We start from the raw sequence: 13331 nt of genomic DNA, 5'->3' as shown, positions 1-13331 counted from the left end.
ATCCATACACGACCACTGGAAAAACCATAGCCTTGACTAGATGGACCTTTGTTGGCAAAGTAATGTCTCTGCTTTTTAATATGCTGTCTAGGTTGGTCATAACTTTCCTTCCAAGTCACTGACATCTTAATATACTTGAAAAAGCCCTAATGGCACTCACATTGGCAGACATCTGTGTGGAGTTTGTTAACACAATTGGAGCACCTACTGTGTGGTCAGAAGTCAAGAACTCAATTTTTTTTTTTATTTCTGCAAGCTGAAAGCATGGTCACTGATGAGCAAATGAAGTATGATGTGAGGTTAGACTATATCATTAGGAGTTCATATAGACCTTGTGAAAATTCATGTATTTTCTCTTGTGCTGTCTTGCTATCCATGTGTTTTCCCTGCTAGATGATTCAGACAGCCCTGCTTCTGCTAGCTTTTCCCAAGAAAAAGGACAAGAGGAGGAGAGAGCACCAGGCTTCAAGTCAAGATGGTTTTGTTGAAGTTCTTCCTGTGTAACTTGATCCTCCCTAGCCATGTTGCCCCGGGAAACTTAATCTTTTCAGTAAAAAGAAGGTAGTGTTAATACTCCCCTCAGAGTTTTTCAGAGATATGAAAGCCCGTAGCCCATTGCTGGACACATACTACTCATTTAATAAATGTTGACTCTGAATCCTAGTTTTTTGGGGCAATAAACTGATTGACTTTCTGAAGCAAAGAAGGCGATAGAGATCCTGGAAGAGCTCTGAAGATTTAATTAGTACAACTGGTGAGAGTAGATGGTGAATGAATCCAAGCAACAGAATAGTCATGGCAACTCGTATGAGATTTTCCATATCCACCCACTTCTCACTAGTCACATAGTCATTGACTAAATTGTCATTTCCTGTTCAAATCTCCACAGGCATTACTGCGTAGAGCTGGAGTGGCCTAAGAAACTGCTGTGTTCATTTGACCCAGCATTACCACCAGAGCAGACTCCCAGGGAGCAAGACTAACTGCTTCCTGTCTTCATCCTTCCAGGTTCTGCCCTCCTGCCTCTCTCTCTCTTTTTCTGGCAGGCAGGCCTGATTCTTGCCCCAGGCAGAATTAAAGATTCCTTCTTTATATGCTAGCACACTTGAACCTATGTTATAGCACCTCTTTCATAATGCTTTTGTGTTGAAGTTGATTGTGTGCATTTTGATCTTTTTCTCTCTATTTTGAATTGCTTGAGGGCATGGTGTGTACACATAGTGTATACTCGGTAATTATCGATTTAATTCAGATCGTATCACAGAAGCAGTTTCCTGTGAGCTAAGAGCACAAACTCTGGAGCTCATCTCCCTAAGTTTATAGCCTACTTCTGCCACTACTGTGACTTTACACAAGATCACACAATATCCAAGACCTTGACATCTAGGAATCTTAATATCCTCATCTATAAATGAGAACAACAATGCTACCTACTTTATAGGGCTACTGCTGCTGCTGCTAAGTTGCTTCAGTTGTGTCTGACTCTGTGCGACCCCATAGACGGCAGCCCACCAGGCTCCCCCGTCCCTGGGATTCTCCAGGCAAGAACACTGGAGTGGGTTGCCATTTCCTTCGCCAATGCATGAAAGTGAAAAGTGAAAGTGAAGTCGCTCAGTCATGTCCTACTCTGCGCGACCCCATGGACTGCAGCCTACCAGGCCCTCCGTCCATGGGATTTTCCAGGCAAGAGTACTGGAGTGGGGTGCCATTGCCTTCTCCTTATAGGGCTACAGTGAAGATTAAATGAGTTACATTGTATATGTGAAGCACTTAGAACAGTGCTTGGCAGATAGTAAATGCTTAGTAAGTGGTCACTGTGATATCTGGTCATAGCTTCAATCTTTCTGAATTCAGTGTTACTTTCTGAGATTGAATTTATCTGACAAAACTATACAGGGGGAGTTTTTTTTTTTTTTTTTCCTTGTGCCTTCAAATCTAGTAACTCCTACTACCTCAAGTTTTCTTAGTTTCTTTTTCACATATGGGATTACTGATAGCTAGGTATTCATGATTCTGTGTTCAATTATGCTTCCTTTCTTTTAAAAAATGTGATTCTTTATTAAAGCAGTAAATTAGCTAAATACAAATTATGACCTTGGAAATATTTTCAAAGAAATATAAATATTCACTTATGCTAGACTTGAGGTGGAAAATAGATTTTTTTTCTTGAGTGCCAGCTGGAACTCACTGACAATGGTTGCACCTTTTCAGGGATCTGCAGGGCACGTCCTGACTCCAGGATCAATTAGACTGTCACAGGCACAGAATGGAGAAGTGGCTGTCCATGAATTAAAATGAATTGTTATCAATCCCAATGTAATTTTATCTTTTGTCTCTATTATCTTACAAAAAAGTCCGCAGTTTCCCACGTGTGATGCTGCAGGCTTATTTACACATAGTTTGTAATACCACAGAGTCTGCCTCTGCTTTGGTAGCTAAAACTTTTCTCTGATGGTTTTAATTGCTTTGATGTTTTGAAGTGTCAGATCTTGGCGTGAAACTTGTTGCTCTGGTTAATAACTTACTCTGATCACTCTAGTTAGTAAGTAGCTTTAAGAACAAAGAGGGGAGGGCGGGAAGAGACGCGATTGAGTAGGCAAGTGATTGCCTGGGAAAACTTCCTCCTGGTCTGGATGATCTTTCTCTTAGTGGAAGGCACTCAACTTGACTCCATGGTGCTATGTTGGTTTTTGTGGAAGTTTTCCCCTTCCCTTTCCCCAGAGAATAGTGGAGAAGCAAGCGGTAAGATGGGTTCCACCCAACTGAAAGAAAAACTATTTGAAGAAAGATTGACCTTCCAACCCCACAAAAAAAAAAAAAAAAAATACTGAAGCATTGAATTTGACTTCTAAGAAAAGCAGAGCATTCTTTACTCTTTTCCTTCTTTCTGCTCACATGCTCACTTTCTGTCTAGAATAGCTGAAGGCCTTTAATTTCTTAGGTTTTCTAAATTCTCTTTCCCCTAAAGCATCTTGGATAGTTTCTTGAAAAGTCAACTCTTCCCTCACTAAGTATAGTAAATACAATTGAGCCATTTATAATTAAAGGTTTTTCTGATACTCTTCGAAGGTTTGAGTACATTAACTTTCAGAGTCCCTGAAGGTTTTACTGAAGACTTTTTGCTGATCTTATAGTGGGTTTTACATGTGAGAGTAAAATAAAAATCAAAACACTCTTTGAATCACATTGTCTGAATCACTGCACCATTTACTTCCTTATGACTTTAATTATAAGGTGCCTTATAATTAAATAGAAGAATCTAGTTCTCAAATTGAGAAAGCTAACAACTTTTGTAAGATTCATACAGTTTTGTACAGTTGTTCTACATAAGATTATCCTTGGCTGAAATAAGTAGACTGAAAAATGACCCATCTTTAAGGTTAATAATCTGATATTCTTTCTATATTCGTTTTATCAGTTTCCTGATGTTAGGGTTCAGAGGAGAAATCCAGATGCCTCTAACCCTGTGATGAAGCCGGTGTCAGTTTAATCTTTTAACATTCTGAGTTCTTGTATTTGAAGAATGACTCTGACCATCTGATGATCTGATTTTTTTTTCCTTTTTTTCAACTTTTGAAACTTGCAATCTCAATATCTTTTCAGAATTTAGCTTCTAGTTATGATATATTAGGCAGTTTCTTAAATGTGTGATAATCTTGTCTACCATTCCTCATGATGTTAAGGTGAAGGCATTCTAACATTCCCCAAACACTTACTCAGCACCTGCTCTGTATTAAGCATAGTTAGAGATAAAGAGAGGATCAAATGTGGTCTCTGTCCTTGAGGAACTCACATCTTTAGTCTCATGCCCGTGGTCTCCTAAGATTATCTACCTCTGAGACCTTTAGAGTGTCAAGGGCCAAGCATGGAGGAAGGCTGTACCCTCCACAGTCAGGTGATGGAGATGAGATGATTGAAAGGTGGTGCTTCCCGGAGACCACATGAATCTCAGGTGTGCCCGTGATTGCAGAGATGAGAGAGCAAGACCAACTTTGAGACAGTCTGTTGTCCTTGTACTTAGTATGGTTGAGGAAAGTGAACTGGGGCAGAGGAGAAACATTCTTTATGTCAAAGGGTAAGCAGTTCCTCTAGATCAAAGTTGTCAAAACTGAACGTGGGGACAGGGATCATGTAATCTAACCTCTTGTTTTCTATATTGAGACCCAGGAGTGGAAATGACTTGCTCAGATCAAAAAGAGATTTAGTGGATGCTCCATGAAAATGTGTGAAAGCCAGACTTTCCAGCAGGACTTTCTAGTGCCCAAATGGGAATGTAAACCTTTCCCTTTAACACTTGTTACTTCATTGTCTAGAATTTCCTATGGATTAAAGATACTACACTACCTTACTTAAATGTAACTTATCCTCAGGAAATGATCAGCTGTGTTTGTTTTTAAAATCATTTTCTGTTGATTGGTATTGTGCTTTTAGATATTTGATCATCTAACAGCATGGCAAATTCTACATAATTTGGCCATGCCAACAGGGACAATATGTCACCTAGTTCAGAATCCTGAGCCTGGTGTATTGGCACAGTATAGACACTCAAAACATTCGTAGTTAACTTTTGTGTTGTGGAGGTGCCTATTATAGTCTGACAGACCTGGAAATGTCTCTTACTACAGAGTCCCGTCTGTCACTTACAAGCTGTGTGGCCTTGGGCAAGTCATTTCACCTGTGAAACTGTTTTCTTATCTGTGAAGTGTGGTGTTGAATACATATGTGTACACACAGACACACACAAACTCCTACCTCTAAAACAGTATTTTGCAAGATCCTAAACACCCAGGGGCTTCCCTGGTGGCTCAGTGGTAAAGAATCTGCCTGCCAGTGCCTGCAATGCAGGAGACGTGGGTTCGATCCCTGGGTCAGGAAGATCCCCTGGAGAAGGGCATGGCAACCCACTCCAGTATTCTTGCCTGGGAAATCCCATGGACAGAGGAGCCTGGTGGGCTACAGTCCATGGGATCGTGAAGAGTCAGACACGACTTAGTGACTGAACAACAACAACAAACCCCCAGGTGGCGCTAGTGGTAAAGAACCCGCCTGCCAATGCAGGAGCTGTAAGAGAGGAGGGTTTGATGCCTGGGTCAGGAAGATACCCTGGTGTAGGAAATGCCAACCTGCTGCAGTAATATCCCTGAAATATCCCATGGACAGAGGATCCTGGTGGGCTATAATCCATAGGGTCGCAAAGAGTTGGACACAACTGAAGTACTAAAGTGACTTAACACGTAAACCCCTGGCAGGGTGCCTGGCACATACACTGTTGAGATTCCTTTTTTTCCTTAATGAAGGTCTCTTTACTTTTATTCCATGTTAAATTGCAGGATTCTCTTAGGAGTCAGTTGGATTGGTATCTAAGATTGTGACAATCTGGGTATTATCCCTAAGAAATACCTCAAATTTAAAAAAAAAAAAAAAAGTGTCTCTGATCTTTCAAACCCTATCCTTGATTGCTCTTCATTCGCATCCTACCTCCACTGCCTCTCCTTTCTCTCCCTCTGCCTCAAAGGAAACTATGCAGCCAAAAAGAAAGCTCCAAAATCAGACTGACCTTGTGCACCTTTAATTGAGGACAGAATTTGCTAAAAGTGCGTCCAAAAACCCACCAGTGGTTTACTTTACAATTTGTGTCCTGGCTAGACTAGCTGTTGGCTGTGTAATTTGTCTAGTTTTGTCTGGAGTCTTAGACTATTCAGCTGCTTTAGGGCAAAATCTTTTGGGGTGTCATTAAATGGGATTGATAATTGGCTTCTGATGAATATTCATTGTGACTAATGACTTTGGGCAAATTTTACACATACTATCTTTCTATTCTCCCACTGAGTGAGATTTTGATAGGATCATTTTCCTCAACTTGCACTTCAATTAAATATTCACAATACCCCCTTGTTGATGACAATCCAAATTATATACTTTCATTACTTTTAAATTTTGTATTCTGTAAGGAATGAGCGTAGTCCTTTAGGACTCTTATTTTTTTTTAATAGGGTTGGTTTTAGAGGTTTGTTTTTTTAAAGTAAGTGGCTAATGATAATGTATGGAATATATATTATTTCTGATTAAGCAAAGATGTATCATAATGCTTTTCTGTGGTCCATGTAGCCATTATTTCTAAGAAATGATACACATTGTGTGTGTCATTTAGTATTTTGGAAAAGAGCCAAAGAACTCTTTGTTTGTTTGTTTGTTTTTTAACCAAATGGGTAAGAGCATTTTATTATAGCTGCAGAGATTTGGCACTGAGAAAATTTCCCAATGAAAATGATGATCAGACATCTTAAGTTTGATTTTTAGGAAGGATAAGTAATTTTAAAACCTTGTAATTTAGCTTGCTAGTTTTTTTTGGGTTTTTTTAGGCTAAAGAGACATGAAAAGGACATTGTCTGAAGATAAGATCCGTGCCGCTGTGTTGCTTGAAATAGGATTTAGACTCAAACCAATTTAAACTAAAAAGAGGCCGGTATTCAAGTTCTGTCTTAACCAGGAACATTCTATTAAAAGACTTTTTCAAAGAGAATTACTGGTGAATACATATGATGATACCACCTTGTATCTGGGTGGCACCATACAGATTTTTAAGTGCTTTTATTTATTTGGTGTGTTGTAGAGTTACAGAGTAGGCATATTATTAAATAAATGGATGGATGAATCCATTGACTTGATTTTCCAAAAGTAGTGTATTTGTATGTCTAAGCTTACTGTTATTATTTTGGAATTTGAGTCTTAAACCCTATTCTCCGAGACTCATGAAAATGGTGGTCAAGGAGCATGAAAAACCAAGCCACTAGCTGTCTTTATGAGTATATTCTAAGTGGGAATTGTTTTTTATTTATTCAATAAATATTGCATTACCTAGCACATAAATGTGTATATATGTGTATATTTATTGTGCCACTGAGCATAAGAGAGACAGGGTCCTTCTGCCCTTTACAGTGAGAGGACAAACCCACACAGTTATAATCCCATCAATAAAGGAGACACATGCCCAGTGGAGCCATGCAAAGCTTTGCAGAAGAAGATAGTGAACAGACTCTAGGGTCATGGATCTGGGCCTGTGGGAATACAGAGGGCAGGAAAAGGAGTACATATCTACTCGTAAATCTGCAAACAGTTTATTCCAAGGATAAACCTGGAGAAGATCGCAGGGACTGTGGCTGGAGATGCTTCTCTATAGGTAGATGGGGAGCTGCAGACACGAAGACATGCCTGTTCCAGGTATGCCCCCAAGCACATTCAAAGCAGGATGTTACATGACTGGACCTGCACTTTAGAATGAGTACTCTGGCACTTGGTTAAAGGATGGAGAAGAAGAGAGCTGGGATTGAAGGCTGATGTAAACCCTCCAGCCTGACTTCAGGGTGGAGTTGGAGTAAAGTTGGTTCATTTTCCACTCACTCAACACCAGCAAAGATTTTTTATCTCTTCTAAGCCCGAAGATATTAGTCATGTATAATATGACAGACAGCCTTTTTTATGTGGAAACCTACCAAAATGGGTTGAGAAAAGATGGATTAAACCTACAAGCCTTGTCAGAGTCACTGGGACTTGCTTTTGAGCGCTTGTTGGATGAGCTCCTGTTCATGGCATGTACCTGATTTAAAGAACAGGGTCTGGAGGGAAAAGGAGGGGAAAAAAGTAGCAGCCTTGGGTTTAATACACAGCTCTCACAACTGTGAACCATCAGCAGAATATCCAATTTAAAGCTGTTCATGTTACACTAACCTCTGGGATTCTTTTAACTGGGCCTTGCCGCGTCACTCTTTTGCCACGTAAATGTCCTTCTGTCAGCAAAGGCTGGTTAACAGCTTCCAAAAGAAGAAAAGTCCTCATGGGAACAGGCTTCCCAGAAACCGAAGAAACATTAAAGAAAAAAGACAGAAAGAAACATGTGTTGTTGGCTTTTGTCACTTCATAGCCCTATCTCCAAAGGTGTTGGTTTTTTCCTTCTTTCACTGTATTGAATTTTGTAGCAGTTTTATTCCATTGTATCTTCATTTCCTAATTTTTCTGTTATATCAAATACTGATTGTGTCATATATGTAACTCTTAAGAAAAAAAAAGAAATATGAAATAGAGACAGGCCAAAAAAGGAGGGAGTGGAAGGATGTTAGTAAACAGTGTTGGAGCCATTGATTAACTCTGTGGAAAAAATAAATTCTCACCTTAGCCCTTAAACCAAAATTAATTCCAGATGGATTAAAGAGTTAAATGCTGAGGAAGAATTTGAAGGACTTAGTATAAAAACAGTGGAAACCATCATGAAGGGAAATATTTGCCCATGTAATTATTTAAGCTTTCTCTTTACCCAAAACTTCAAAGAAAGTTAAATAAGCATAAATTATTTTCAAAAACCCTTACAAAAGATTACTGTCCTTTGCATATCCAGAATTTCTTCTCAATCAATTAAAATATACTAAATTCTCTTTAGAAAAAGTGGACTAAGAATATGAACAGATCATTTACTTAAGAAATATAGTTTAGAACATATAATAAGATGTTCAACTTCAGTCATGATCAGAGAAGTAAAAATAAAATGAAGATAGGTACAGTGAGGTACAGAGAGGCCAAGCAGTCCAGTACATGGCTGGGGGAGTATAAAGAGCCTCAACCCTTTATCTATTTATTATATGAATACATTTATTGTATTTGTATTACTATATTTGTTAAGTGCCTTAAAATATTTATAACCTTTGTCTTTAAATTCTGCATGTAGGGACCATATATAAAAGTTATTGAGTTGATCCAAGTATATAATTTAATGATGGAAGAGTGCTTAAATATAATATGAGAAATTCATTGGGTGGCATTAAAAGATATTTTCTAAGAATACTTAAAGATATGGGAAAACGCCAGCAAATAATATTAACTTAAAGGGAAAGTTAACACTGTGTTTACAGTAATCCTGATTTTATTAGAAAAGTCCATATATAGGTAATGGGTTTCCCAGGCAGTACAGTAGTAAAGAATCTGCCTGCCAATGCAAGAGAGGCAGGTTCGATCCCTGGGTCAGGAAGATTCCCTGGAATAGGAAATAACAACCCACTCCAGTATTCTTATCTGGAAAATTCCATGGACAGAAAAGCCTGGCAGGCCACAGTCCATGGGGTCTCAAAGAGTCGGACATGACTGAGCATACACATACACATGTATGAATAATATACCAAAATGTTAAGTTATCTTCAGATGGTGAAGACTTTAATCTTTTTCTCCAGTTTCTAAATTTTCTACTGTCATTGTATATTAGCTTCATAATCATGAAAAAAAATACATTTTTTGGAAAATGAAGCTCTTACTAAGTTTGATTTAGGGTTATTGAGTTAACTTATTCTAAATATGTTGATAAGTATATATTTAATTTTATTGTTGAACTCAAATGAGTGTTTCCCAACTTCAGCTGTTTAGCTCTGAATCTTTAATCTCTGTTGCAGTTGACTGCCTGCATCCACGGGTCTGCTGCGATGCTCTACCCCATGTTCTGGCAGCACGTGTACATCCCTGTCCTGCCTCCACATCTGCTGGACTACTGCTGGTAAGGCCACTGCCCACCCTGTCCTCTGCTGTTCCTTCTCCAGAGAATGATCAGGCATCTCAGGTCAATAACTTGTAATGCGGTTGATGACTATAAGTTAAAAATATTAACTTCAAAGTGATCTGAATTTTAGATCACCAGATTGCACTGGCCTGTTTGTTTCCAAACAGCTTTGATATACATCATGGCGTTCTAGAGAGTTCAAGTGGGTAGATAATACCTTCCCCATTCCTTGGTGTAGGGAAACCAAAGCACCAAATAGTTGTGTGATTTTTTTTTTCCTTAAGACAAATTGGAAACTGGTGTCAGGAACAATCGAGATCCCCAAGGTCTTCAAGTTTCAGCTATGCCCTGGCACGTTCTGTAAGACTTGCCCTCAGCTGTGGTTTGGGAGTACAAGCCAGGCTTCAAAACACTCTTTTGAGGGGAAGTCTTTTGAAGGAAATTTCACTATTGAGTGAAATGTGTTTTAGTTGAAGAAGGGAGGGAGGCTGACTTGGAATTCTTCCTGGAAGAGGCTTAGCTGTGTCTTGATGCTTCAGGTAGGAACTCCAAGGGGCTTGGGTGTGCAGGGATTGGTGGAGCTGAGAAAGTCATTGTAGTCCCTCTGCCTCTCTCATGGTACAGCTTTCACTTTCCATTACTTGGAAAGTTTTGATTGCTAAATTGTTATCTAGTCTAAAACCAGCAGCTCAGAGTCCCAAAACTGAAGACGAAAATGCTCCATCACTCACATCAGTGATAACAATGGTTGCCACATTTGAATCTCTGCTGTGCCTCCCTCCTGTCCCCTCATCACTTATTGGACCATCTCTTTACATCTGTGATCTCATTTTATTCTTCCAGCAACCCTGTAAGGCAAGTATTATTAGCTCCATTTCACAGGTCGATAAACCAAGGCCGCAAAAGATTTAGTAACTTTCCCTAAAATAGATGTTGTTGTTGTTCAGTCACTAAATTGTGTCCAGCTCTTTGTAACCCCACAGACTGCAGCACACCAGGCTCCTTGTCCTTCTCTGTCTCCTGGAGTTTGCTCAGATTCATGTTCATAGAGTCAGTGATGCTGTCTAACCATCTCATCCTCTGCTGCCCCCTTCTCCTTCTGCCCTCAGTCTTTCCCAACATCAGGGTCTTTACCGATCAGCTGGCTGTTTGCATCAGGTGGCCAAAGTATTGGAACTTCAGCATCAGTCCTTCTAATGAATATTCAGAGTTGATTTCTTTTAAGATTGGTTGGGACTCTCAAGAGTCTTCTCTAGCACCACAATTCAAAAGCATCAGTTCTTCAGTACTCAACTTTCTTTATGGTTTAACTCTCACATCTATACATGACTACTGGAAAAACCATAGCTTTGACTGTAGGGACCTTTGTCGACAGAGTGATGTCTCTGCTTTTTAATACTCTGTCTAGGTTTGTCATAGCTTTCCTTCCAAGGAGCAAGTGTCTTTTAATTTTATAGCTACAGTCACCACTATTCCATTTTTATAAAAACAAACAAAAATTATGTGTGTATATATATATATATATAAAACACAAAAATTAGATACACACAAACAAACATATAGAGAGGCAGAAATCTGGAAGGAAAGACACCAAAATGTTAACAGTGATTTGTGTTGTGGGGGAGAGAGAAGAATTCTGCATGATCTCTATAGTATTTTCCATACTTTCACATATTTCTAACAATGAAAAAGTATAGTTCTGTAATTGAAAAGTTTCATTAAAAAAAAAAATCAATGTTTATTCTGGCCAGTTGTTACTTCCAGCCACCATCTCAGGTCACAGCTCTCCTTTCTTGTTTGTATAGAGGATTTATTAGCTGTTTCACTTTTTCCTGTGGAAGCTGACCCACAATCCTCTTTTCAGCTTCCTCTCAATCTCTAACCCTCTCAAGGACTGTTACCAGCCTGACCGAGAGCAGTGGTGCAGCAGCTCTAACCAAGAAGGGAAGACTTGGCAAGGACAGTTGCCAAGCCCTTGTCACCCCAAACTTTCACTCTAAAAGCTCATAGTTGAGGCTTGTTAATTTTTAGAGCCTGAGTGGGTTTGGATTAGACTCTGTATTGGAAGTTTCTGTTTATGTGATCGTAGTCTCTCTGCTGGTCTCTTGTTTTCATGAAAGAACTTTTTGACATTTGACCATAGGATGATTACAGGCCTTTGGGGATTGGTATCTGTTTATTAACTGCAAGATGTAAGAATGATGAAATAAAAGACCCCAAGAGAAAAAAACAGATCCTCTATTTAAGGCTTGATTTGATCACCTTCAGCCTGCTACCACTGCTTTGGTCAGAAACTACAAATGTCATGAAATTTGAGTCAATGCTAATAACTTTATTCTGTTGTGCTTGGTGACTTTCACCACTGTTGAGTTTAATCCTTGGTGGTAAGAGCCAGCAGGGATAACCAGCATTTTAAGTAAAGTGCTAGGAGCCTGAAACATGTAAATTTGAAGGAGGTTTGTTCCTCTGCAGATGATTTAAATGTTAAGTATATCCCCATGCAGGGGATACACGAAATGGAATCTGAAAACTATTATCTCCTGTAGAAATGAACTCTCAATTTACTCACTGCACAGGAAGGGCAGATTCTAGTCATTTTCACTGCCAGCAGGTGCCCTTTCTATGCATAATAGACTTCGCAAGTGTAATTAACACATGAGGACCACTGCTGCCAGTTTTTCTTCAGGTACATGCTGCTAGGAGTTTTCAGGACAACAGTGTAGGCTGTAAGAGCTTTTTACATTACACTTGAAGATAAGGTGTTCATTGACTTCTGGACAAAGACATGCTAAAATAGGGTTGAACCCAGACCCTACTATTGGTTTCATAGATCATAGTCCTTGGACCCAGAAACACTAAGAGCTGTAATGTGGGCCTTTGGTAACACAGAAGCCAGTGTAGCAAAGCTGTGGGATGCAGTGAGTACATGGAAAGTATGATGCTGAAACCCAGCAATTATGTGGAAGACTAATTGCACATTCACAAATACAACAACCAATTATCTAAGTTAACTTTAATTAGAGCTATAATCACAGATTTTAATTATCTGAAGAAAATCCATTTAATACAAATAGTCTGCCTTAAATATTTCCCAAATTAATTTTTTTCATGTTCCTTCCCATTTTTGGAGAGAGTGGTAGAAAAAGTGTCTGAGCTTTATATTCAGAGAGGCCCAAGTTCAAATCTGTTTCATCTCTTAATAGCTGTATAACCATTAAAAGTCTATCTTACCTCTCTGATTTGGCATTTGTTTTCTGTAAAATGGGTTTGATTTACTTACTTTGAAGAATGGCTTTAGAAATTAGAGATACTGATATCAAGTGGCACATAGGGGCCGTTTAGTAAATGGTGGTTGCTCTTATTATGGTTATTATAAACATGGGACATGGGTTTTGGTTTCCAGAAGGTTTTACTCACATCAAACGTTTTTCTTGTTTCTGCTGCCTTGTGAGCTCAGGGAAAAACTTTATAATTCATCTTCTCTTTTTACCCATCAGATTGTTTTTATTTTGATTTTTTTTATTTAACTTGGGTTATTGTATGGTTGTTTTCATTTGCAGCTGTGGCATAAGAATGAAAAGAAAAGAAACAAAAGCAGATGGCAGAGAAAACGAAAGGAGTAAGACATTTCCAGCCCTTATGAATATTTAAAAACATGTGCTGCTGGTTCCTTTCTACTTTAGAGCTGTGCCATTCTCTTGATTTTGAAAGTGAAAATGAGAATGTTCCCTACCTTGGCTGATGGCAGTCCTGACCTCGGCCAGTATTGGAAAAGCCTTCCTATTGTGGGGAC

At 39.0% G+C, this 13331-nt stretch overlaps 1 protein-coding gene across 4 annotated transcripts in view; it reads left to right on the top strand.

Moving 5' to 3' along the window:
• Window positions 1–13331, top strand: part of DENND1A (DENN/MADD domain containing 1A) — a 520043-nt gene that overhangs the window by 284408 nt on the left and 222304 nt on the right. For all 4 annotated transcript variants that reach the window (XM_010844030.1, XM_010844029.1, XM_010844031.1 and 1 more), the window contains one exon: window positions 9435–9535. In XM_010844030.1, the coding sequence (XP_010842332.1) occupies window positions 9435–9535 (101 nt within the window). The remainder of the gene's footprint in view (window positions 1–9434; window positions 9536–13331) is intronic.

The sequence above is a fragment of the Bison bison genome, unplaced genomic scaffold (assembly GCF_000754665.1).
Source record: "Bison bison bison isolate TAMUID 2011002044 unplaced genomic scaffold, Bison_UMD1.0 scf7180017864193, whole genome shotgun sequence".
NCBI classification, from domain to species: Eukaryota; Metazoa; Chordata; class Mammalia; order Artiodactyla; family Bovidae; genus Bison; species Bison bison.
The sequence above is the reverse complement of the archived record's forward strand: the minus strand, read 5'-3'. Positions and strand labels throughout refer to the sequence as shown.